At 53.5% G+C, this 25,800-nt stretch overlaps 7 protein-coding genes across 7 annotated transcripts; 1 reads left to right on the top strand and 6 right to left on the bottom strand.

Annotated features, from left to right (window-relative positions):
• Positions 1–446: 446 nt before the first annotated feature.
• Positions 447–1,327, bottom strand: SPBR_03127 (uncharacterized protein; the record flags this gene model as incomplete). Its single annotated transcript, XM_040761430.1, has 2 exons — positions 447–826; positions 931–1,327. The coding sequence occupies 2 exons, from the start codon at positions 1,325–1,327 to the stop codon at positions 447–449; spliced, it is 777 nt and encodes a 258-aa protein (XP_040620639.1).
• A 2,081-nt stretch (positions 1,328–3,408) lies between these two features.
• SPBR_03113 (conserved mitochondrial protein) lies at positions 3,409–4,308 on the bottom strand (the record flags this gene model as incomplete). The annotated part of the gene is made up of 1 exon (XM_040761416.1): positions 3,409–4,308. The coding sequence occupies one exon, from the start codon at positions 4,306–4,308 to the stop codon at positions 3,409–3,411; it is 900 nt and encodes a 299-aa protein (XP_040620638.1).
• A 565-nt stretch (positions 4,309–4,873) lies between these two features.
• Positions 4,874–7,468, bottom strand: SPBR_02362 (uncharacterized protein; the record flags this gene model as incomplete). Its single annotated transcript, XM_040760665.1, has 4 exons — positions 4,874–6,222; positions 6,285–6,549; positions 6,619–6,909; positions 6,986–7,468. The coding sequence occupies 4 exons, from the start codon at positions 7,466–7,468 to the stop codon at positions 4,874–4,876; spliced, it is 2,388 nt and encodes a 795-aa protein (XP_040620637.1).
• Positions 7,469–8,147: 679 nt separating this feature from the next.
• On the bottom strand, positions 8,148–11,679 carry SPBR_02228 (AAA family ATPase; the record flags this gene model as incomplete). Its single annotated transcript, XM_040760531.1, has 7 exons — positions 8,148–8,495; positions 8,563–8,852; positions 8,948–9,026; positions 9,088–9,348; positions 9,424–9,876; positions 9,945–10,128; positions 10,235–11,679. 7 exons carry the CDS (start codon positions 11,677–11,679, stop codon positions 8,148–8,150), a joined length of 3,060 nt encoding a protein of 1,019 aa, XP_040620636.1.
• A 3,093-nt stretch (positions 11,680–14,772) lies between these two features.
• SPBR_02444 (potassium ion channel) lies at positions 14,773–16,973 on the top strand (the record flags this gene model as incomplete). The annotated part of the gene is made up of 4 exons (XM_040760747.1): positions 14,773–14,875; positions 14,952–15,163; positions 15,259–15,374; positions 15,440–16,973. The coding sequence occupies 4 exons, from the start codon at positions 14,773–14,775 to the stop codon at positions 16,971–16,973; spliced, it is 1,965 nt and encodes a 654-aa protein (XP_040620635.1).
• A 1,413-nt stretch (positions 16,974–18,386) lies between these two features.
• SPBR_02625 (fungal specific transcription factor domain containing protein) lies at positions 18,387–20,144 on the bottom strand (the record flags this gene model as incomplete). The annotated part of the gene is made up of 2 exons (XM_040760928.1): positions 18,387–19,932; positions 20,008–20,144. 2 exons carry the CDS (start codon positions 20,142–20,144, stop codon positions 18,387–18,389), a joined length of 1,683 nt encoding a protein of 560 aa, XP_040620634.1.
• A 379-nt stretch (positions 20,145–20,523) lies between these two features.
• On the bottom strand, positions 20,524–20,835 carry SPBR_03364 (uncharacterized protein; the record flags this gene model as incomplete). The annotated part of the gene is made up of 1 exon (XM_040761666.1): positions 20,524–20,835. The coding sequence occupies one exon, from the start codon at positions 20,833–20,835 to the stop codon at positions 20,524–20,526; it is 312 nt and encodes a 103-aa protein (XP_040620633.1).
• Between the last annotated feature and the right edge of the window lie 4,965 nt (positions 20,836–25,800).

Here is a 25,800-nt window from a genome sequence, read left to right as displayed (position 1 = left end):
AGGCTGTCCTTTTTCGTTTTGTAGCCTAACAAGACTTCGTGACAGGCATGCACCTGCTGCAGTCGTCCTCTTCTTCTTCTTCTTCTTCTTCTTTTTTTCTTTTTTTTTTTTTTTTTTTTTTTTTTTTTTTTTTTTTTTGGTTTGCCGCTTCCCAGCCTTGCTGAGAAAGCTCATAGGGTGCACAATTCCATATTTGAGAAACTGAGCATTATACTAAAACGTCTGTTCCGTAGTCCAGGAAAGATGCCGTTTTCATAGACAACAAGTCGTATCCTCACACGTACGGCAGATATCGGAGAAAACAGAGACTGCGTGAATGAGTAAAAGTACCAGATTTGAAGTACAGTACAAAACAAAAATGAACCGTAGATGAAGAAGAAAGGAACCAAGGTGTTCAAACGTGCTGCCCCTGCCGCTCTCCGCCCCTGTCGCCCCCGGCGTCTGCCTTACAACGCAGCCCCCGCTGTCGGTTCCGCTGCTCCTGCCGCCACCGGCACTGCCGCCGCCGGTACTGCCGCCGCCTTCCCCGTTCCGTGTCCTGTTGCCGTTCCCGTCAATGCCGCCGACGGAGCGCACTTTGTCCTGTACAGAGTTGTTGCCGTGTCGACAGACGTGGTCCCGCGGATGATCATGGCCGGGCAGTTGAACGTGTCACGGGCGATTTGCAAATGGTCGCAGCCGTGGCAGTCGACGGTCCGCACCTTGGTCACGGTGGAAGCATATTCCGTCATGGTGCCGTCCCAGGTGCAGGGCGCAGGCAGGTGCACGGCAGATGCGTCAGTAAGGGTGTACGTGCAGACGACAGCCGCGGCGGCAATCTCGGCATCTACTCTGCGTTGCGGGGCTCTGTTCGCGTTGTTGTCAATACAACCAGAAATGTCAATACCACAGTTGCGGAAAGGAAACAAAAGAAAACCGGCAAACACCCACCAAATGACGTGTCGGAGCCGTCATTGTTGCCATTGTCGCCGACGAGGGGGCCGCCGGGAACAATCAGACCCGGCGACAGGGTCGGCGGGAGGGGATCGCCCAGGCCAAAGCTCGGGGGCGGGTCGTCCGCTACGGCACGGCCGACGTTAAAGTTGGAATCGCCGTCATCACCAGTGAACGGGTTGTCGGGGTCCAGTTCGCCGCCAGGGAACAGGGGGTCAGGCAAGATGGGTCCTCCGGGGATCACCGGATCCGGCTGGAGGGTGCTCGTGGGTCGACCGGGGAACCACCAAGTAGGCGTCGGGATAAAGCCGTCCTCGGCACGGGGCTGCACAGGCGACGCGGACACCAGCGGTGCCACGAGGATGGCTAGAGCCAAGATCTTGCGAGCAGCCATGGTTGATCTGTTCACGGTATGGTTACGGATGTGTAGAAAATGAAAAGTTGAGAAGATGGGAGGATGAGAGAGAAGTGAATGTAAGATGACGTGAGAAAACTGCTGGGGGAAATCTGGAAGCGGGTGGGACGATTAAGCTTTTGAATGCTAAATTTAATGAAGGCAAAGGAAATTGAAAAGCGTGGTCCTCATGGGGTCACTTATCTACTTTGCGAGGTAGATGCCTTCTTTCCTGGAAAGGAGAAAAAGTGTCAGGAGATGTGATATTCTGGGCCTTGCCATGGCCCAATATTAATATTCGGTTGGCGATCTATATGGAAGGCCGGCTATAAGACTTGTTTATTTTATATAAGGGAGGGGGGGCTGAGAACACCACCTCATTCGACGAGGTGACGTACAGATTCCTTCTGGTGATTCTTTTGCATTTCCTCTCTTTTTGGCTCGTGGAGTTGTGGCGTCACTTCGGTCTTGCTTTCTCCTCGGTGTGTTAGTCTACGGCGCAGTTGTTCCATGGCGGAAGAGAACAAGTTTAAGCCGTCCGTGGCGTTACGGAGACGACCGTCTTCCTTTTGTTGCCCAACTAGGGTGACACCGAACGAGTTCCTTGCGATGGAGCTTGTGGGCGATGCACTGAAAATTAAATGCAAGAAATGACGGCACGATATTGACCACCCACAAGCTTCGTCTTTCTACAAACGGATTCCTCCACAGGAGGTTCAACAGCGGCTTGCGTATCCTATATGCCGGCGAGTTTGTAGGCTTGTCAATTAAAAGGTCTTGGTATCGTCCCAGAAAATCCATGTTGTCTCACGGTTGCCTCAAATCCTGCCATACGCTCGCTCGTTTACTGTGTTCTGCAGTTGCCGGTATTCTGTTCATACTTTTGCCATGTTCCCCCAAGCGTCAATCATGTAGAAAAAGAGTGACACACTGCGGGATGGGAGGCGAGAAACCGAAGGCGACGGGTAAATTGGGATAAATGTGAATGGTGGTGGCTGTCGTGGCGGTTATGGCTTTGTGGTTGTGATGTTGGTGAGATGAACTGGAGGAACCGGTTGGACAAAAATACAACGAACGATACAGTATGCGACTCCCTCGAATTCCGGAGAATGTCCTCCCGTCGTTGCGATGCGGCAGCCTTCCCGTCGTATTGTTCGAGATCATCGCCGCCTCTGCTCAACACTTGCCTGGTAACGGAAAGGGAGCCGTCTAAGTTATTCATAGAACGTCATTTAGAGCGGGGCGGTGTCTATTAATATAAACTTGGGTGATAGACAGTGCAAAGGCAAGAGAAGACAAAAATCCGAGGCAGCGCTCACACTTCGATAGATGCCCCTGTACTTAATTCGTGGAACTCCTTACTCAATTTACCAGCCAGCGGAATTCGACCGCACCTTGTCTTCCCAATTAAAACGGTCCCCTGCTTTATGGTTCGCCTTTGTCTTTTGTACCGTTGATGTGCTTTACGGAGCGCAGACCGCCGACACATATTCTGACCTTGGTTGCTGTGCACGTTGGGCTTGAGAAAGCAGAACATCGCGCAATTTTGTTGGTGGTCAGTCTTCGTTTGGCTATTTCATATTTTATTGTCATGATTGCAACCGCAAAGCGAAGTCAGGCCATCTCTTGAAATAAAATAAAGTTAAGGTTGTGACGGACCTCCGAACCCCTTTTGTTGTATAACGGAGCGCCGTCATGTGAACCTTAACATGCTTGTTCTCTCCTATAGTACCGAAATCCTGGAAACTAGATACTGCATCGGCTCACACGGGATGGATGTAAATGTGCCAAGCATGCAGCCGCACGCTTTGCTAGGCATTGTGAAGTAAGATGAACACGAAAAAAGAAGATGAAACAAAGTAAACAAATGCTGACAGCTGACTTCGGCGTTAACCAAATCACGGTCATTTCGTAAGTGAGCCACATCAAAACATTTGGAAGGCTGTTTAATTCATAATTAACGTTGCTCGATATATGTACGAGGGCAAGCAAGACCGACATCAAACATAAAATATAAAATAAAAGGTGCTACCACCAGAGTCTTGCTTTGTTTTTGTTGTTTCCCGTTCTCTCCGCTTCATCTACAGCTTCGCCTTGATGGCGTCACTGCCCCCGCTGCCGCCGGCAAAGTTGGACCCGCCCAGGGCCCCGACAATCCGGTCGATGCTCTGCAGCAGCCACTCGCTGCCCGCGTCCGTCACCAGCCAGTCGACGCCGCGGACGCTCTCCCTGTCGTCGGCCGACGCGCCCTGCTCGCCATGGGGCAGCCACGTGCCGTCCGCGACGGCCTTGCGCAGCCCAAAAATGTGGGACACGACCTGGGGGCCGACGCCCGTCTGGGCGCGCAGGCAGGCAATGGCGACGAGGCTGGTGAGGGCGCGGCCCACGGTCGCGAGGCCGCCGGCGCCGTGGTTGGGCGGATCGGTGAAGAGGGGCCCGTAGTGCGAGTTGAGGATGTGGACGGGGAGGTCCGGGTGCGACTCGGCGAGCTTGTCGAGCAGCTTGACGTCGACGCCCGCGTAGACGGAGCGCCAGAGGCCGAGGCCGCGGGCCGTGGTCTCGGGCAGGTCCTCGGCCCTGGGCACGCGTGTTGGGGTCGTGGCAAGCTGCGAGACAACATCGGCGGGCAGGCCGCTGTTGCGGAAGCTGCCGAGGACGTTGATGGTGCGGGGGATGCCGTTGAAGCCGATGCACTTGAGGCCGACCTCGCGGATCAGCTCTGCCGCGGCCACAGGCGGCAGGGCCGGCGTGGGCTGCTCCGAGGCCACACGCCAGAGCACAGCCAGAGCGTCCGGTGCGTTGAGCGTAATGGTCGCGGCCGCCGAGAAGGTGACCCACGGCTGGCTGCCAATGTTGTTCTGTGCCGCATCACGTGCAATTGCCCGGTACACGTCCGCAATGCGCGGCGGTGCTGCGGTCGGCCCTGGGCGCGAGAAGGGCGCGTTGATGAGCGTCTTGAGCGACGCAGACAGCTTGGACATTGTGGCGGCTCCTCGGCGATGCTTGGCCAGCGGATGCACGGCGCTTGATGCTGCCGGGTGATCGAGTGCACGTTTGCGTCCTCACGTGGTTTCTGTCGACTGGTCTTAATCACGTGATAGGCACTGTGTTGCTTCGTACTGAAAAAAGGCGAGAACTATGGCTGCGAAGGGATCTGAAGACCCAAAGATATGGCTTCTGGGGTTCGTGAGAAAATCAGAATCGATGGCGACCTTGCCAAGCCGGACGTTTGCCATTGCAGCATCGGATTCAATTGCCGACATGGGTGCTGTTGGCTCCATATTTATTTCGACACCAAAGGTGTTAGCGATACGTTAGTGGAGCCGACACCACTGTGGACGGACTGAGCGTGTAAAATACAGCAGTGGGTTTTTATTGCAGCATCTACTGACGTTATTGCGAGCCACCGTCGAGTTTCAACCACCGACCATTCCCTAAGTCTGTTTGTCCTCCAAAATCACCAACAGCGGCCAGATGAATATCCCATACTCGATGCACAACGAGACCTCAACTGGCCCATGGCCCATGGCCTGCCATGCGTATCCATCACCAGTCCATCTGCACACGGCACACCTCCTCGACGGTGCTGCTGCGTGCGCCTTCGCGGCCATATTCTCTCTCCAGCTTCTTGTCCACCTGGTCCAGGGGTTCGTCCGTGTTTCGATTGCTGTTCATGTCGTTTTCGCCCATGATGCGCAGTCCCGTCTCGAAAACGGCCTGCAGCTTGTTCTCCAGGTCTGTATTCACAGCCTGCTCTTCTTCCTTGCGGCTCGACTTTTGCTTGCGCCGCTCTTGTTCGCGCCGCATGATGCTCTCGGCATTTCTGGCCACCCGCATCTTCTGCTCGTAGTTGAGTAACACCATGTTGACATCCTCAGCTTCTTGCTGTTCCTGCACATCTGGTCGCCCAGACTGTGTCGACCGTGTTGACTGGGTCGAATGTGTCGACTGCTCCGACTGCTCCGACTGCTCCGATTGTCCGGATCGCTTCGACTCGCGCGTCTTTGCACGCTTCTCAACCCGCTCATAGTCCTCGGAGAGGCCACACGGCGGTTCGGCTAGCTCCACCTCGTCGGCTTGCCCGGTTTGCGCTGTCTGCTCAGATTGTTCGAGCTGTTCCTCGCGTGCTCGCAGAATATCGGTCAGTGCGTCATACTCTGCCCTTGTCGGCTCACGAATGGGGAAAACGTGACATCTTCTGTCGCCAAGACACCATTTCAAGATCTTGTTCTGGGCACTGTGGAAGGCCGTATTAAATTCGGGGCTGCACGGCTCCAGCGGCGCGCAGAGCGTCTCTCCCTCTCGACTCCAGCGAAGCACCGCCCGGACAAAGCCGAGCTTTGGCCCGTAGACCTTCATGGCAAGCAGTCCAAGAGCGATGGTGCAACCGACTGTAAAGGCACCTAGCTCTCGGCGCGTGGGAAAGCCATTGCGGTGGCTGGCAAAGAGGTTTCGGTATTGCTTGGCCGACTCGGGCAGTTCGCAAATGGCCCGCAGCGTGTTTACAAGAATACGCAGGTCTGTCACGGACAGCGGATCGACCTGTCTCTCGCAGAACATGAACGACAGAACTGCGTAGTACAGGGCACTCTCTAGCTGGCGGATCTCGAGGAACATGGCTGCTCCGGCCATGCGCAGCCACGGGATCGGCTTGTAGGTAACATTGTCCATGGGCCCTTTTGTGAAGTGGGCAAGAAACTCCCCCTCCGCCAACGTAACGAACTGATGAACCAGGTCCGTCTTTGCCTTGTCCCAAGCCGTTCTTTTGATGTCATGAATGAGCTGGACAGCCTTTGGGACAACGCCGGCATGAAACCGCTTGAGGGCCGCCAACTGACTTTCACTTTCCCCGGCAATGAGCTTCATGGCGTCGGCATCTCTTTTGCACACCTCGCCTAGTAGAGAGGCCCGTTAGTCGGCTGAGAAAGAAAACAAAATAAACGCATGAAAAGCATACAGTTGCAAACGTAATCGGGGCAGAGCGTTTGCAAACGCAAAGCCTCCCGGCGGCTCTCCACATCAAGGCGCGTGTCAACCAGCGCTACCGTGATTTCTTCGCCGGGGAGAATGGCGTGGAGCGATCGGACACGTGCCTGGCGACCTTCCACGAAGACAAAGGCATTGGGGGCGCACGAGTGGTTGAGCATTGCAAGCGAGATGTCAAAGCAGTGCACAATTGCGGTCTCGTCGGCCGTTGCGATGACCGCTTGATTGGCTAGGATCTGCGTATGTTAACACGGTGCAGGTAGTTGCATACATCCGTTAACGACGCCACACAGCGACAAACATACTCGACAAAGAACATCACGGATAAACGTCAAGTCACGGTTCTCCAGTGAGAGGAGATGATAAGCATGGAGAGCGCAGTTCTTGACATTGTGCGAGAGAGGAGGCTGCAGCGGAAGCTTGAAGGGCATACTGAGGTCGCGGATCACTTTCATCACGTTGTCGGGAACCGTGTCGGCCTTGTCCATGAGCAGCAGGCGAAGGTGGAGGAGGAACGCCGGGTCTCTGCGCTGCAACGTCTTCAAGAGTCCGCACTCGAAACGGTGGAACTGCTTCCACGCTTTTTGGTGGCAAGTCTAAGCAAGCAACACGCATACGAGGTTAGCAAGGCCAAGCTTCCATCAAAGAGGCCTGGGTGTGTTTTTCACGCACCTTGTTGCAAAATGACATCAGGTTGCAGCCCGTGCAGCGTCGAGCCGGCGGGAGAACTGGATTGCCGCTCTCGCTCTCGCTAGCCACTTTTTCGGTAAATGTCTGCGGGCTCTTGAAGCAGTAGTCACAGACGTCTGTATCGCGCAGCGGTCCCTTACGAGGCCGAGTTGCCATGGTCTGGTCGTCTTCGGGACTTCGGGCCATGACCAACGGGTTGGTCAGAAAAATCATCTCTCCCGGCGGCAGGGGTGCTTCGCCCGTGAAAAAAAGTCCGCTCTTCTTGGTGCCCACGGTAGACGCCTTGATTTCAATGGGCACGGCTTGCTTCATGGAGTCGATGACCGTGGTGTACAGCAAGGGGCTGTCATGTACCAGGCCGATGGGTGGCACCTCCAGCGGCGGCAGCGACGTGGCGCTGCAATCGGCGGACGTAAACAGCGTGGTGTTATACTCCTCCATATCCTCGATGATTGTTTCCGCCATTTTGAGAGTCACAAGATCAAGTTCAGAAACACGTGAATGGGAGGGCTGGTTTGAAAGCGTAATGTAGAAGAAGCGTCGTGCAACTGCGTTGATTGAAATGGGGCAGACGAAATAAGGAGAAGATGTATAGGGTTGCAGCGTGCAGACTGTTTAGGATGTTGTATTGAAGAGTGGTAGCAAAAGGCAACATTGTTTACTCTGTCCGTATCGGAGGCAAGTCAAGAAAGGAAGGAGGGATGGTTGCAGAGTGGCAGGACAATGAAGAAAATAAATGTTGCTTCGAGGAAGGCGCTCCCAGTCACTTACTTGGGAAGGAGCATATCAAAACATTAGAATATAGCCGCTTTTGATCGACTGAGTAATTTACATATTCTGTCTACTCATCCTGGTCGTTATTACGTCTAATCGTTTTTGATGGTCCTACTGAGAATGTACTGAGGCCATTGAAATGATTATTTGCGGCCTCGTAGAGCTCTGCCCTGCTAGTAGGAAGAGAGAGAAATGTGTTCATTACTTGTCAATTTCTAGTTACAATGTGGACTATATAAAACAAGAATCAATGCATCAAACATTGTGTCATCAAGTTCATAATACTAGTAAAACAAATTCAAAAGAAAGACAAAAGGCAAACAAGTATTCCGCAGCGCCACAGATTCCGCAACACACATACACACACAGCTTAGAAGTAGCTACGCATGGCGTCCTGGAAGCCGGGGCCACCCTTGAGATCACGGTCAAAGGACATGTGCACCTCAAGGACCTGCCGGATGTGGCTCATGGACATGGGCTCCTTTTTGTTCACGGCCAGCGCCTGGGCCGTGCGGACGGTATTCTTGATCTGGCGACCATTGAGTTCGTTCCGGGCCAGGTCGTTGTAGTCCTCATCGGAAAATGGCATCATTTCAATCTTCTCGAGAACGCGCACCCGCTCGATAAAGATCTTGAAGATGGCTTTCTTAGCACGTTGGTCGAGAATGTCGTAGCGCAGCGCAAGGTGGATTCTCGACTGGAAGGCATCATCAAACGTCTGGGGCATGTCAATAAAGAACGTCGCTAAACGGATCACAGAACATGACGGAAGGATAGTGACATACCTCAACACGGTTCGTCGTCAGGAACAAAATACCCTGGAAGTACTCCAACTGTCGGAGAAAGATGCTGACTAGAGCATTTCTGTGGATATCGTGCATGTTGCGCTTCTCAAGGAACACATCGGCCTCATCGAGAAGCAGGATAGCACCCCATGCATGACAGATGTCGAGGATCTTCTGCAGCTCTGACTCCAAGAACCGAGAGTCCGTGCCTAGCTCGCCGGCAGAGACCATGTACAGGGGGCACTTAAGCAGCTCCGAAATGCCCTCTGCAGTAAGCGTCTTGCCGGTGCCTGGAGGTCCGTGAAGGACAGCTAAAGAGAAGGTAAGTTAGCCCTCCACGACTACAGCAACAACTAGATCGGAGTAGAGTAGAAAGTCGACATACCAACGAGACCCTTGCCCTTGCCCTGAATGACGTCGTCGATACTCTCCGCTGCGTGGTATTTGTGCGATTCGACGAGAGCCTGTACACCGTTGTCAGATTCATATACTCTAAACAAAGAGGAATGGGAAACAGTGACAAACCTTAACAATGTCCTTCGTCTTGGACTCAAGCACAAGAGACTCATAGGCGTCCTTGTTCCAATGGATCTCCTTCACACTAGACACGGTAAACTCCAGCCACATTTTCTCTGCGAAGGCGAACCCGAGAACAACCGGAGACGACATAAGGTACTCTTCCTCGCTGAACTCCAGCGGCACCTTCGCATCGTCGTTGTCACCCGAAGCATTGTCGTCCTCGGCGCCACCATCCTTTTCAGACCCTTTCTTGAGCTTCTCCGGGGCCTGGTCGTCGGAACAATTGTCAGCTTCATTGTCGTTTCGGTTGTTAATCATCCTGGTACCGCGTATGCGTCTTACCTTCTTTTCCTCCAGAATGCCGTTGGCCCGTCCGTTCCCTTCGTCCGTGTCAGAGCCAGCACTACGGCCCCGCCCGTTACTCCATTCGTTGTCGGAATTTTCGTCTTCCGAGAAACCTTCAAGCTCTGTAGGGCGGATGAGAGAGATTGGGTAATTTGGGTTGATGCGGCGGTGAATGCTGGAGTCAATCATGATGCGACCACTTATGTTGACCTTGACAGCTGTCTTTTTCTTCTTGTAATACGCCATACCGTCGTAGTTCTTGTACTGGACGCCGCTCAATGACACAAATTTCTTGCCACGTTCGATCAGATCCTTACGAAGCTGCTCTTCGTTTTTGTGGTACTCCAGAGGATAGACAGGCAGACTCGTGATCTTGCGTGCGCCCCGAAACTCGTCAATCTCATCGGCAACGCTACCAAATCCGAATCGTTTGCCATCGTACTCGAAATACTAGCACCTGTTAGCCCATGTTCGTCGTCCAAAACAAAGTGCCAAATCATGCAAGAGGTATTACTAACTTTTCCTTCGATGTAGTAGAAGCTGCCCTTCGAAATACTGAAGTGCTTCTCGGCCATCTCAGCCTTGAAAACTCGCGGCTCGTCCGGGGACCCGTATGTCGTTGTGAAAGCCAGGGTGTTCGGCTTCCAAAGAGCCCAGAGCAGCTCAAAGGTAATAAGACCGTTTTTGAGAAGAGGCTTAAGACTAATTGATTTGTTTTTTGTGAGTAAGGTCAAGAAGACAATCAAACAGTGGAGCCAAAAGGAGCAAATGGTGTATATAAAGCTCGAAGATGAAGCATTTCGCTTACCTGTTTTTCAACTCCTCATAATCCTTGTCGAGGTACTTCGCGAGAACCTTGAGTTGTTGGCGTTTCTTCTCGTTGCGCTTGGCTTCCTTCTTTCGGGTCTTCTTGTCTCCTGTTGGCTTGAATCCTTTCATGGTCTTGATATGCTTGCGGATGTCCTCCAGGTAGAGAAACAGCAAATTCGGGTCCATCTTCGGAGTCTCTTCGACAAGGCTGATACCTTTGATGTCACCCATGACTTCCTGAAGGGCATCGCGAAGTAGCTTGCTCTTGATGTCGACGAAGGTTTGCTTGTATTTGCCCTCCCAGTCAAACGTACGACGAACGTGGAAGACATAGCCGTCATACTCGGAGTCAGGTGATTCTTCAGCAGTGTCCTGCAGCTTGTAGTTGTGGATGGTATTGTCCCACACCTGGTCAACACGTTTGAAACTCATTGACTTGGACGTCTTCCTGTGCCTGGAACTCTTCCTGCGGCGGCGGTTGTCGCGCATATTGCCATGGCCGTCGACGATTACATTGTGCATACCACCTCGCATGCCACGGCCCATCCTACCTCTACCACGAGTCGGGGGAGTTGAACGTTTCAGAGGCATTCCATGATGAGGAGGAGGATTGTGGGCGGGCAACGGTGGAGGAGTGTATGCCGGCATTGTCGCAAAGGGTTGGGCCATGCCCGCACCAAACGCCATACCACCCATGGGCATGCCCATGGGAGCACCATAGTAGGGAGTTTGGTATTGTTGGTAAGGATTGAAGGCTGGGATTGTTGGCGGCGGCGGCTGCTGCTGCTGCTGCTGGAAGAGCATAAGCCTGGCGAGATCCTTCTGCCGTCGGGTGTTATGGTGGCCCCTTGCTGGATGGCGAAAACCGTCGCTCTCGCTGTCTGACCCCGACGAGCTTTCTGAGTCACTCGATGATCGTGACGCCGAAGACCTTGACACGGATGAAGAGTTCGAGTCCGAGTCTGAGTTCGAATCAGAATCAGAATCGGAAAGATCTTGAGCCTTGATAGGTTTCTTCGATTTTTTCGACCGACCCCGTTTCGTCGCCTTCGCGGCATCGCGACGCTTCTTGTTCTTCTTCTTTTTTCGCGAGCCTTCATCGGCGCTGCTGGAGGACTCACTGTCGGACAAGTCTTGGTCGGAAGAAAGATCAGAGGCCTGTGACGATGAGTCCGAGTCGCTCTCTGAGCCCGATGAGCCGTCGACCTCAATCACAACAGTCCTCTTTGGCTTCTTGGTGTTGGAGGTCTGTGCCTTACTGGTCTTGGCCTTGCCGCTAGCATTCCCCTCGCCATTGGCACGGTTTGTTGTCTTTTTGAGATTCGTTTCAGTCTTGATGGCCGCCGGCACTGGATCAACAATGGCCTTTGCAGTGTCCTCTGTCGTGGACGTGGACGTATCCATCTCCCGGATGACGAGGCCCGCCGAGTTTTGAGAATCCATATTGGGCGGTTGCTGTTGGAGCAGGTGAAACTTGAAAGGTGGAGAAATAGGTCAGTAGATAGTTCTTTATTGATTCTTTGGTTCTCTTCCCGGTTGCAAAGGATGAAACCAGATGCGTGCAGAATTATCAAAAGATACAAAAATACAGAACAAGAAAAATCAAAGGCGGCCTCGAGAAACAAACGAGACGAAGAAAGCAGATGCAGAGAGGACGAGGCGCGATAGAGTCAAAATGAAACCTGGTGAGCTTTTGGAGCTAGCCAGCTGTTCAAGCAGAGCACATGCAGCTCACAACTACGTACGATACACAGAGTGTCCTGAGGCTCGCTGCAATGCTAGCCTGTCGTCGTTGTCAAGATTGGTTGCGTGTGAAAAATGCACCGCCCGTGTGACCTAAGAGTAGAAGACACCTCGTGCGGGGGGAATTCGGGGAGACGCTGATGCAACGGCTGGCTCCTAACGAAGCCAGCAGAACTAGCTGAAGGGAAATAGCGATAAGGTGGAGGTCGAGAGCGAGGCGTGGGCCGCAGGTACGTTGCCGCCACTTGACGGCAGTCTTGGATATGCAGGGTGGACTGGGCGATAGGCAAGGTGCAGCCTGAGAAGTCGGTGAGAGATAGCTGCATCAGAATTCAAGGACGGGGACTGGGAAATCAAAAACAAAATTAAGACGACAGGAAGGCCCGGTTGCAAATAGAAGAGAACCGCGATGGGATGAAAGCATAAAGATATCTAAATCATACTGCTTGGTGGAATGTCGGTCTGTATTTACTTACACCAAAATCGACAGAAAGCGAAGATCCAAGCAAGCAATACCGCAGCGTGTGGCGATTAGTGAAGGACCGAGGATGCAACGTCGGAAAGTTGGGCAAATTCAAGCAAGTTTTGGCCGTGATGCGATGGCAATGCACACAAAAAGAGAAGTCGAAAGGTTGTCGACAGAGCTGGCGCGAGGGTGTGAGGCTGTGCCACGGAAACAGAAGGAGTGGGGAGGGTCCGCAAAAAAGGAAACAACGACAAAAAACGTGAGGCAGGAACGATGAACGAAGTAAGAGGACGAAGGTCGTCTTTATTATACCCTCTTGAAAAGAGATAGATGTGAATAGAAGATAAATATGTGGAGGGCTTTTACAGATAGATGCATGGGTCTGGCCGACGTTCAATTTGTTTGGTTGTTTGTTGTCAGAAAAGCCCCAAGCTGCGGTCTCCATGCATAGCCACGGGTTGGCCTTTTGGTGAATGCATGATTCCTGCCTGTTGCCTAAATCTCACGCCTGGTTTGCAGTCACAGCTTCAGAATCGCGCCTTCCTCTCCCGTTTAACGGACTCAACTCTTCACCTCCCATCACCAGCGTGAAGACAAGCCACGCAGGAAGGAGCTTGGGCCACTGCCTTCCCCGCTTACCCTTTCTCCACTGAGTTAAACCTGTGAACTTCCAGTTTTGGAAGAAAAGAAGAGCAAGCAACGGGAGATCTACCAGTTGGACTTTCCACTGTTGGAATGCCGCAACATGTCGACGATAGAAGCGAGCCAGATGCACCTTCCTCGTTTTCAATCATTTTTGAATTAAGACGCTGTGCTACAAGAACCACATCGTCGCCCACTACGGAGCAGCCAGCGTCACGATTCTTCGTCGCGACTCCACCAAGTTTCTCAGCCTCGTCAAACCATCTAACGCTAAGCGACACCCACAGGCAGACACCGCCTCGGAAGCGGCTCTCAACAGGCAGGCAACAGTGGAGCCTGGGCGGAAGTTGTTTGCCAAACCCTCTTTATCAGACCAAGAGGTCAAGAAGCTGCTCAAGAACGGCTCTTCCTTGCAGAGAGGATGGTGTCGCTTGTGCGGCTCAAAGGGACTTACTGTGGGCTGATGTGCCGTTGGCAGCCTAACCTTGTCAGCTGAAAAATAATCCCGGATTTTCGTGAATGAACCGGGGGCACACCAGCCTAATCTCGTTGCACAGTCGACTTTGGCACAGTCTGCGGATGCCACGTCAAATGTTGCTTGCCGTGCTGCAACCCTCTTTTGAGACGACGGTCGACCACAAACGAGCGACATACCGATTTGTTGGCCCACCATCGTCGTGATGGCACTTCTTCCCCGACCAGAGAAGTGATCACATACAATAGTGGGGTTGCTCATTGATCCTCACTGACACGATCGCCAGGCAGAAGATTTTATCGTCTGTTGAGGCTCCGCGAGACATGCTCAGCATATGCAAGGACACTCATTGTGTGAACATGCCTTAAAACAAGCTTACCACGCCTGTTCAGAATACAACCCTACCGAGGCCTACCATTTGGACTCGAACCAGCGACAAAACGAGCCGTCCTTCATCAGCAACGATTCATTGACCGAACAAAAAACAAACGCCCAACAGTTGACGATACGCTGCAGTTATTGCAAAAGACTTGCGTCAGATGATTTCCCAAATTAACCAACAGGCACATCTTGACTAGTTGGTATCTGCAGAGCAGTTGTTTCACTTTGTCCTCCGTTATTAAAATGCGGCATTTTAACGGTGCGTTTGTCCTGTCTGGGCCTATATTTACCGCCCATATCTTGTCGCATTCGAGGCCATCCAGTTGCATCTTCGCAGCCTCGTCGTATCTCGGCGGTAGGTACAGAGTATTTGGCCTCACGATGAAGCGAAACGGAAGAGGTCTTTGCGTGGCTAGTGACTTGGCCCGCAATGATCGATCACCGCCGACGTCATCCCGAATTAGTACTCGCTCCAACGCCAAGACCCGCTGGACCACACAATCTCGGCGAACGTCTAGCTTTGGCTGACGATTGTCGAGCCCAGTTTTCCCAGTTTGTTTTCCCCATTCGCGACAAGTGCTTTCGCGCTAGCATCGGACTCAATCGACAGGCAGATAAAGAGAGAGGAGAAAGAAGACGCCGCAAAAAGAGGGTGCCAGCCAGCTCTTTTCTTTGAGCTCCTCTTTCCCCGCTTCCACCTTCTCGCAGGTTCATTCATACAACGTACAGCCAAAATCCAATTAGCACTTGCAGAGCTGGAGACAACGACCACGACAACGGTCAATGCGTGCTACGAGAGCTTCTTTGCATAATACGTCTCCTGCCGACAATGAATCACCGTTCCTCGGGCGGCTGGCGCCGGCTGCTCGGATGGGACCGCCATCCGTCTCACGCACAGCACGATCGGTGGTGGGAAGAGACGCGACGACGACGTACGTGGTCAATTTATGATGTAGTAGCGTCAATTCTCCCTGAACAGTCGTGCTGACCTTTCCGTCCCGTGTTCAGTTCTCCCGGCATACGTCGAAGACACGATTGAGTCGGCCATTCCTCCCGAAGAGGTGACCAAGATCGCGATTCGTCTACGCTATTTGATCGAAGAATGCATTCCATGCGACATGGAGGAAGACGTCATTACGCGCTCTCATAGCCAGGTCATTACGAAAAAAGTCGTCCAAGCGGCCAAAGAGGCCGGTGGCGAAGATAACAAGGACTGCGTGGTATGTGTAGATTCCGCGCTGGGGATGGGATATAGGAGACCGGGCGGCCGGCATCACTACTGGCCTTTCGCTGTGCACAGTTGCTAACGGCCCAGGTCTATTGCTTGCTTATTTGCAAACGGTGGTTCTGGCACCAAGCCCATATTGAGCTGTGGGATGCGGAGATGCACAATATTCGCTCGACTGCGTGCGAGGTGATAGCCAAGCTCATGTGCGTATTGCGTTACCCTTTTGCTACTGCGGTCCGGGCCACATTGTTTCTAAACTCCCAAACAGCATCGAAGGCGAGGAAGACACGAACTACCTCATGCACGCGGTTCTCCTCAAACGCTACTCGATTCTCGTTAATAACGAGCCGACTCTACCTTCCAACGTCATCGAAAAGGCCGTCGACCTGCACGCTCTTCGTGTCATCGGTTCTTCGGGATATCAAAAATGTATCAACTACCTCTGGCGAGGATGGCTCGTGCAGGACGAGGACGATCCTTCGAGCTTCGTGGACTATAAGGACCGCGACAACACGTCGTTCTATTCGCACCTCGACCCAGACCGCATGCGCGCCCCCATGTACCAAAATGCAGTCCAAGTGCTCTTCTCCATCCTCTACCTGGTGCTCTACACCATTGCTATCAACACCATCAACCGCAATGGAGACTTGGACATCGTCGAGATTATTCTGTACCTCTTCACCTGCGGTTTCCTCTTTGACGAATTTGCCAAAGTCTGGAAAGCTGGATACTACATTCTCGGCTTCTGGGACGCCTTTAACGGTGTGCTCTACTCGCTCCTCTTTGTCAGTCTTATCATGCGTTTCATCGCCTTCTCCAAGGCGCCATCCGATGACCCGAATGGCAAGGGACCGCGCGAGCACTTTAACGAACTGAGTTACAACTTTTTGGCCGTCAGCGCACCCATGTTCTGGGTCCGCCTGCTGCTGTACTTGGACAGCTACCGGTTCTTCGGTGCCATGCTCGTCGTGCTCAAAGTGATGATGAAAGAGTCGGTCATTTTCTTCGCCCTGTTGGTGGTCATCGTCATTGGCTTTTTGCAGGCTTTTATCGGCCTGGACATTGCGGAAGATCTCGTTCTCAGCGACGTGACGTTCATCGTGCAGGCCATGGCCAACGCCGTGATGCAGAGCCCCGATTTTGACGGCTTCGAGCAGTTCGGGCATCCCTTTGGCATCATTCTGTACTATTGCTTTACGTTTATCGTCATGGTTGTCCTGCTCAACATCTTGATCGCCCTCTACAACTCGGCGTATGAGGATATCTACGAGAACGCCGACGACGAGTACCTAGCCTTGTTTGCGCACAAGACGATGCAGTTCGTCCGCGCGCCGGACGAGAACGTGTTTATCCCTCCGTTCAACCTCATCGAGGTGTTTTTCTTGGCGCTCCCGCTGGAATGGTGGATGAGCAAGCGCATGTACGAGCGCATCAACGACATTGTCATGGGCATCCTGTACTCGCCGCTGCTGCTCATCGCCGCCTATTTTGAGACCCGGACGGCGTATGACATTCTGGGCAACCGCCGCCGCGGCGATGACGATGACGACACGGTTGAAGAGTGGGAGCAGCTCGCTGTGACTGGTGTTGGTGTCGACTTTGAAGCGGACGGGTGGAAGAAGACAGTCGAGAACGTCAAGCCCAACGTCGAAGACGAGCTTGCCGTGGTAGAAGTGCGGCAGCTGCGCGCTGAGGTCACCGAGTTGAAGCAGCTTCTCGAGGCACTTGTCAAGCGGGCGGGTGACACATCGGTACAGCAGTCGACCGGAGAGCAGAGCTCCGCATCCAAGACAGCCGCATGAGTGGACACCCGGAAGAGAGGATCATGAGTGGCGTTACGAGGAGGGTAGGAGCAAGAAAAGCAGGGTTCGGCACTGCTAACCATATACGAGACGATCGGTTCTTCATCCGACTGAGCGGCAAGCTACCATCTGCGAATCATATCTTTTTCTGTTTTGCATTTCCTTGGCACAGAGGCAGACCCGGCCTAATTTTTTTGGATTTTTCAATATTTTCTGAACATTTAAGGGCATATTTTACTCCTGTTACGGCGTGTCCGGTACAACCGCGGCAGCAACCACGACCAACTACCCTACAACAGCCGGCATGACGCACAACGAACATATTGCGGTGTGGCAGAAACATATGAAGGTTATGTTTGTTGGTCCTGAACCCGGGTCTTGCTCGGCATTGGTTTTAGATATACACGGTGTTAGTTTACGGATACGTAACGTAGTATAAGAAATTGTGTGAAGTTTAGAAATACTACGTGCTTATTTTGCTAGTTTTATTTTGTAATTTGGTTTTTCTTTTAAGAAAAGAAAAATGCCGATTTACAAAGGCAATTAAATATTATTCGTCATTGATGGCCGTCATTTTCTTAAAATTAATACAGTCTTATACTACAACATAAATAATTTGTACGAGGGAAAATTGTTGGAAATGAAAATAGTGCCGCGAACTGACAAGGTTCGAACTTTTTGTGATGCATAACACACAGAATATAACACATAGCCTCCGAGGTTGACGGATTGAGCGCCTTGAAAGTAAATGAGAGGGGAATATTCGTCAGAAACACGTTGTTCAGTAATGAAACGCGAATCGACTCGCATAGAAACAAAAAACCGACTGTAAGATGGCAAATAATCTCAACGGGTTGAAAAAAAAATCAGAAGTTAAAAGTTGGAAAAAGAAGAAGGGCAAAAAGGACAGAAAATACTAAAACGCCACAAATTGAAAAATTTCTTGTCTCTCTCGACCTTCCGTTCCCTAAACATTCGTTGCCTCGATGAATCCCCTTAAAGAAAAGACCAAACAAGTAAACAAATTCCCTTCAAAGCAGCCGCGGGCCATCCCTTGACATATTCCATACATGACGACGATACAAACAACAGTTAACAAAGGTACTCCGCAGACACCGATTAGAAAGTAACAAGCTCCTTGCAACCGATGTTGATATCCGTACAGGTTTGAAAACAATACTGAAAACAAAAGACAAGACTGTCACATGCAAACACGGCATCAAATGACCGAAAACCGGTTAAGACGTCAAACCGGAGAGATGGTGACAAACAACCGAACATGAAACAGATCGTAAAAAGTGTTGAGAAGAGTTTTGTCGCGTAGAACAGCAAGAAAAAGAAGGAGAAAAAAGCAGAGAACAAAACGGGTATGGTTGTAATGTTCCAAAGTACAAGATGATGTAAACGCGAAGTTTAGACACCGCCGCCCATGAACGCTGCCAGGTCGTCCAGCTCCAGGAGCTGTCTCTCGAAGGCGCTGCACAGCTCCTTGGCCGTGATGTCGACCGTCAGGCTCGGCGGGTTCGAGTTGGAGCGCGGTTCGGGCGACTCCTGCTTGTTGACAGGCTCCGGAGGCGGGCTGTCGGGGGCCGGGGTGGGGGCACCGGCAGAACCACCGTTGATAGTGGCAATGCCACCGGTGCGTTTGGGCGCGGGCGGCTCGCTGCCGCGGTCAACCGAATTGTTGCGCTCGGCATCAAGCGACGCGTTACCGCCCGCATGGTCGTAGTCCATAGCATCGGGGTTTGTGTCCGGCTGCGACGAAGCATCGTCCTTGAGATAAGGCGAGCCATTGCGGGCCTTGGCTTGCTCAGGCGATCCAGGCGCATCTTCGCGCGCGTTGATGTCGCGTAGGACCTTAGCCATAACAGTCAGATGGCGGTTCCAGGGCATGACCAGGGGCCACGACTCGGCGCCGTCATTCATCAGACGCAAACTATCGCGCACAATGAGCAATGCCGTGTCGGTCACGTTGGAGGGGGCGAGTCCCTTGAGATACAAGTATGCAACGGTTGAACCAGCGGTAAAGGCGGAGAAAAGCATCACGATGGGGAAGCAGAGGATGGAATCCTTATCGGCCCCGTTCTCGAGCGACACCAGCATAGAGATGATGCCATGGGAGGCTGCAAAGATCTTGTCGACGAGCTGGGTATGAGCGCTGTTGCGCCACTCATCTGCATTGAAGTCCTCGGCCGTAACGATCTGCAGAATTTGGCGACGGTTGACAAAGATCGTGGCACACTGTAAGAGGCAGTGAATCATGGCGTACGTGAAGCCACTGCCCATGGTGACGTGCAGGTTGATCTGCCCAGGCTTGTCGGCAAAGTGGACGGGGAGAGACTGGCGGATGGCGTCAATCTCGGCCTCAAGGTCCAAGCAGCGAGCCTCGGAGAAGGTGTCGATGGACGTCGTGGTCATCATCTCAACCACACTGCGCCAGGCCTTCGTCGCCAGTACAATATAAGCGAATTCGCCAACATCGGCCAGAGCGGCATCCGGGTCGGGGGCAACGCCGGGGGCGACCCCGCTGAGTGTCCGGACAAAGACGGGGCTGCCAAAGTTGAAGTTCATGTCTTGGCAAGGGAGCGCGACATCAACAATGTCCAGCGATGAAAGAGCAGGATGGCGGCCAGGGCTGCTCGTGAGGAAACAGTCGAGGATGTAAATGAGCCAAAGAGTGCGGCGGAATGATTCCTCCTTTAGGAAGTTGTCGGGATCCGAGGGTTGGTGAATCTGCACGATGCGGTACATCTGGGCCATGCGGGCGGCCTGGCCGAGGTAGATGTATGCACGGACGGCGTTGCGGCAGCCCCATTCATGGATAACGAGGAGGCAGAGGGCCTGAATGTCACCAAGGCTCGGGTGATCGAGGGACTGCATGATGAAGTTGCTCGCCTTCTGAGCAAAGTGCTCCGCAGCAGCCGTGCCGCCGCCGTGGCTACCATACCGGCGGATGAGACTGGGAGAGTAACTGATAGGGAGTTAGAAATTGTGTCGGCACCAGTCGTCTCAAGGTTGTTCTTTTTTATCTTACCGAGAAGCAGTGGTCAGCAGGGCGTGCACCATCGACGGGTCGAGGGCAGCATTCTTCAGCTGCTGCAGGAAGGACGGCTTATGGAAGGCAACGCATGCAGGTAGTGTCTTCGAGATAACCCGCTCGCACTCGGCCATAAGTTCTGGAGTCAACCTGTGATAGAGGCGGCATGGTTAGTTAACGGTACAACATAGACTCCACGGGGCCAATATAAAGTGCACGAAAATAGGGCAATATGCTGGAAACCACATCCGAGGTGCACGCTGGTGAATGTCTCAGGTGGGGTTAGGTAGCATGTATCGTGCCAGGCGAAGCTGAAAGGGGGGGGGGGGGGTGTTTGAGGGGAGCTTGAGCAAGAGGTGACCTTTTGCAAAGGCCGTAGAGGTCTGGGAGGCCACGTCAAAGAGAGGCAAGAGAGTACGAAATGTTTGGTGATTACAGGCCGCCGGAGCATGGAAGCCCACTTTCGGCAGAGGAGGGACGTGGAAGGAAAAGGACCGGAGAGGGCGAATAAACTTACTTCTCCGCGCTGCCAAGCGAGTGGCGCGAAGCCGACGAGGTGAGGACAACGCGGTCGGCCGATCCAGAACCAGGCACCCGGCTGTCGCTGGGGAGGGACTCGCGCGTCCGCTGGGGGATGCGAGCCGGAGAGACACCCTGTCCACCATGGCTCATCGACTCTGAGGGGAGGTAGCATTCGTGCATGCCCTTTGCGCAATTCTTGCACGGCGCGCGGCCGTTCTCGTAGACACACTTTGTCTTGCCCTTGCGGCAGCGGACACAGGCACCGCCGGCGCGGAGGGCCGTGCTGCGGACGACGGAGGCCATCGTGAGTGCGGTGGTGAGCGACGTTCGGTGTCGAAAACCTGTCTAGAGATAATGGATATATGCCTGGTGGGAGGGAGCGAGGGAGTTGGAAAAGAGGAGAGGATGCTGAGCGGTGGAGATCCAAAAGTGGCAGATGGCAGTAGCTTGCGACGTGCCAAATACTGTACTGATTGTGAAGGTGAGGCCGGTTCTATGGTGGTGCGGACAGACGCCCGAGCTGACGACGCAAAGCAGCGTTGATGGACGGAGGAGAAAGAATGTGGTGAAGGGAAGAAACTGTCGGCGGGAGAGGAGAGGAGAAAACGAGGATGGAGAAGAAAAGAGCCGGGAGGGAATTCGGGCAGGAAAGAAGTGCGCGGATCAAATTAGGGGCCACAAGGTAACAGGTGGAGGAGAAAAAAAGGAAAGGGCCGGAAGAGGCGCGTGAGGGCAAGGGCGCAGAGGTGGCAAAGGAGCAGGAGCGCCGGACAAGGCAACGGAGGTTCGCGGCGGAGAGGCACACGCGCAATGCGCGGGTGGCAGCGAGCTTGGGCGCTATTTTGGGGGCTTGTGCAGGGCTTGGGCTCTTTGGCCGCCTGTGTTGGGTCAGCCCCAGGGCTGAGGTTCGGGGGTCAGACGAGAAACTACGCTTCGGCGTCGGTCGGGGCGCTATTTTTCTGGGGCGGCCCTTTTGGCCTGTGGCCCTTTTCCTCGTTTCTTTTTGCTTTTTTCTTTTTCTTGTTCTTTCTTCATTTCCCTCTTTTTCTCGGCTGTGGCCTGGAGCAATGTTATTTCGGGACTTGCTCTAAAAAAGCCACGGCCTGCCCGGGCCAGAGCGATCTTGACACAAGAGCACGCTGTAGGATGTACGAAAGATTGCATAAAGGAGGCAACGCACAGAAGGACAGCAGACACAACGACACGGCGCAATAGCGAGCACAAGCAAGAAAGGAGGCCCGAAGGACACTGAAGAGAATAAAAAAGAGCAAGGGGCGCCGATACTGCCTTACGTTTCGGGAGAGGGAAAGGGGGAAGCTGTGCAAAGGGGGCAGGGAGAGCAGGAGCGGGAGAGCGGTGGGCAACAGCGTGTCACGGTAGTGGAAGGCGCGGTGGGCGGTGGGCGGTGGGCGGTGGGCGGTGGGCGGATGACGGGATGGAAAATTTAGCCCCAGTCAGAAAGAAGGAGACGTGGACGGACGGTCGGGGCGGCGGCTACGAAGGGGGGCGTGGACGGTGCGCGACACACAAAAAAAGGGGGGTGTGCACTCAACGCCAACAACACCCGGCCGCAAATTGGGAACGAACACAGGATAACCAGAATGACGCCTAATAATACGATGTGGGAAACACTAAGCAGACGTGAAAAAATGATGGACGGAAGGCCCAAATAATTGAGAAACAACGAACACGGGCGGATCGGGTGATGATGCCGGGGGGCTCGAAGGGGAAGGGACGGACAACAGACAGCACCAAGCCAGGCGATCAAGGCAAGAACGAAAAGAGTGGGAAATTGAAAAGTGGGTCGACTTCTGTTTGCTGGCTAAAGCCTGGCGAGTTGGCTCCGGAGCACCAAGGTTTTTGCTGGCCTGCGTGCCGTCGCCACAAAGCACGGAGACCAGCGAGGGCGTGCGGACGGGATGCCTGCCTGCTTTTTTGGCGTTGTGCGCGACCAGGGCGACACAGGTTGTGCGGTGTTCGTACGCCCCGGCCACAGTCCACTGATTTCTGTACCTTGCCTCCTTTCACGTAGGACGAACTTTTGTCTGCATCGCGAGGAAGGAGGAGGAAGGAGCTTCTGACTTGCATCCCCCCTTACCCTGCATTGATGACGCTGACTGCCGGCTTCCACGGCGCAGCAATGTCGAGCCACAGCCCCGGCCTCCCGGCGAAGTACGACGTAGGCTCTAGGGTAGTAGCATTGTGAGATACAGAGACGCGATACACTACGTTTACAGAAGGGGCAAGGGGCCACAGAGCAGCCCGTCGCCTATGGAATCACGGCCGGGGCAGACTCTCGCCCATTGTGCGGGCTGGCGGCCTTCTGGCACCTTGCGCGACTTTTACGGCGCTTCTCTTGGCGCTCCCATTCCCAGAGGCCGCACTTCCCGTGGCATCAAGTGGCTAGCGCCGCAAAAGAGACATTTCCCCCGCTCCTTGCCCAACAAAATTCCAAGCCCTTTTCTCACCATGCAAAGAGAGCTTGGAGCGAAGCACAACTTTTGAAATGGCGCCGTCCTCGATTCCGGTATGCCTGACACACGACCGCCTGTGATTGCGTGTCATACTCGGTACATTGAAGAGTGGGAAAGCAAGGTACACGAGCGAAGTCACTGTGCATGGAAAATCTCAGCCCACCCCGGCCGTTCCAAGACCAGTCCTAGCCAAACACGGTTGGTTTGACCTTCCCAGAGACACAACTGGCCGGGCGGCAGGATGGTGTCCCGGCCGCAGTCCAGACGCGTAAATTGCAATTTGCAGGGCGGAAAACTTTGGCGGCAGGTTGCACCCAACAACGCCTTTTTCGCTGCTCATATTTGAATCACTGTTGGGATTACGGAGGTCGTCCAGCACTTTAGAGTGCACGATTTATCGTATCTTCTCTTGCACAAGGTGGCCATTTGGGAAGAGATGAGAAAACCACAAGCCCATGGAAAGCTAGGGAGAGCGTGACGACAACCGGACTACGGAGTACTAACGAAAAGATCGGGCGACCTGTCGAGTGACACATGGGCTCGCTTGGCTCTCAAAGTCTTGGCTCAGACCGAATGTCACGAGCAACCGGGAATCATAATTTGCGTCGCCTCTACTTGGTCGCCTTGGTATTTTCTATTTCCTGATCATTTTTCTACTTTTCCCCCTTTTCTTTCTCTTTTCTCCTTTGCATCCTTTTCTCCCAAAGATGCTGCTGCCCTTGAACTCGTCCGGACCACGTCGTCGCGAAGTTGGTCTTGTCGCTGTGTCCATCTGCTCCTCAGTGCCTCGTAGGGGCGATATGTTTTGCCACCAGTCGTTTGTCTCTGAAGAAGGGGGGTGTCGAGTCTCAGTAACCGTCGGCCGCTCAGGTATCAAGTGTTTTGCGTGCTGATCGGGGCTATGCGCCGAGCAAATCAGGTCTTGGCTGCTAGCTCAAGGTTGTGTTTGTCGACTCCGCTCCGTGACGGCGAGCCTGCACACGTAAGATGCCTTGCTTCGGAGTGAGACTATCCATGCGCACGTCGCCCGAGATCTTGCAGAGTTTTGGAATCGCCAACTCACCCGTGGGTTTCCAGTGCTTCCGTGTCCTCTTCCCGCATTATACTTACCTTGTTTTCCTTATTGCTTCAATTTCTCACATCTTGGGCACTTCCCATGAAACGGCCTACTTATTCGGCAGTTACAGGTCACGGTATCGAACAAATGGAAGGCACGTGAAGGTGCTCGGTAGCGGACCGGACTGGCTTTCGCACACTAGGGGGGCCGTTCTTGCCCTTCCTGCGGCCTAGGCACCTCTTTCTCTTCCAACAGTCGTGCCACTGCCCCAAGCCCGACCGGGACGCACAATTTAGCTGGAAGATTGCCCCACTTGCTTCCGTGCCCAAAACCAGTTCCCCCAAAGATGGCGCCGTGTTTTTTCATGTCTCGCCCAGTGCTTCGTGTGGGTGCCTTCCGTGTACCTTCCGTCCTTGCTTAACATGAGCGTTTCTTCATCGTTCCTTCTATTTTACTTTTACAAAGAGCCACGAACATGTTTACAGGAAAGAAAGAGCAACCGGCAATACGTCGTATTTGGTTCTCTTTTGTCACCGGCTTTCCCCTTTTCACAAATCACTCGTAAACGCTCGCCTCGCAAGCTGGCCGGCACATTAAGACTACACCTACTTCCGGGGGCGACCCTCCCTTCTACCCCCGGTCAAACGACCTTGTCAAACCGCCATACTCATCAAATTATCCAACCACCCGATCCCTGAAAGACGGTACACGGTAGAACAAACATGAAAGGGCGCAAGAAAGAGCAGAAAGAAAATGAACAGATCCCGGAACGGTTGGGCGACGAGAAAGGAATAGGGGCCAAGAAAAATGAGAGGGCGGTTTGAAGCACTTCTCTCATGTCCAATTGGGGCAGCCCCGTTGCGCCGTGTCTCACGTTTCAGACCGCCTCCGACGGCTCAGACTTTGGCCCCAACAAGTGTCGCATGAGATGTGTTATGCACAATGGACCGGGCGCAGCGCTGGATACTCCTGCTGGCCTTCGGCCGTGCTCGGCCAGCCTCAATACGGCAACTGGCAAGCAAACCCCAAACCGGCTGGCGAAGTGCATGCTTCGAATCGGCTCTTCGGGTCTCTTTACAGGCCTGTGCATCGCATTCGGCCTCCCTCTCTCGATGGTTTTTTGTCTTTACCTACTAGCTCTTGTCCAGCCTCTGTGTTTGCTTCCTCGCCGCCGGCTAAATCAAAATCAAGATCAAGCTGCGAAATCGACATTCGCTCAGGAGAACGGACGGGCGGCTTGTCTCACTTCCGGCCTCTTACGTGGCGGAGACTCAGCACCACATACCTACGAGGTATTGCTACACAGTACACAGCTTGTTTCCCGTCGATCCTAGGTATGGATGTCGCCTGGCCCTCTTCTTTCCCTTTGATTATTTTGTCTCTTCATTTTGTCGGGGTCTGGGCCATTTTAATCACCAGCGCACCGACAGAGTGGCAATGTGGGTTCATGCGGCCCCATTTCTTCTCGGCAAAGCGCGTCGTAATTTACGCGCACGACGCAACGGAGCGAGGCGGACAGGGCCCCGTTTCCCTACGACTCTGTATTACGGTGCCCATTTCAGGCTTCAAGAAAGTACAGCCCTAAAAGGAAAGGAGAATGGGCAGAGCACTCCTAAACGCTACAGAGGCCGCTGGTTTGGCCATTTACCACCGTGACCGGGAGGGGGGGGGGGGGGGACGTCGACCCCGGTGTTCCGATGCGCCAGCGGTGCGCTGTCAGATTTTCAACACGCAAGT

Source organism: Sporothrix brasiliensis (assembly GCF_000820605.1).
Source record: "Sporothrix brasiliensis 5110 chromosome Unknown Cont17, whole genome shotgun sequence".
In the NCBI taxonomy this organism is placed as follows: Eukaryota; Fungi; Ascomycota; class Sordariomycetes; order Ophiostomatales; family Ophiostomataceae; genus Sporothrix; species Sporothrix brasiliensis.
The sequence above is the reverse complement of the archived record's forward strand: the minus strand, read 5'-3'. Positions and strand labels throughout refer to the sequence as shown.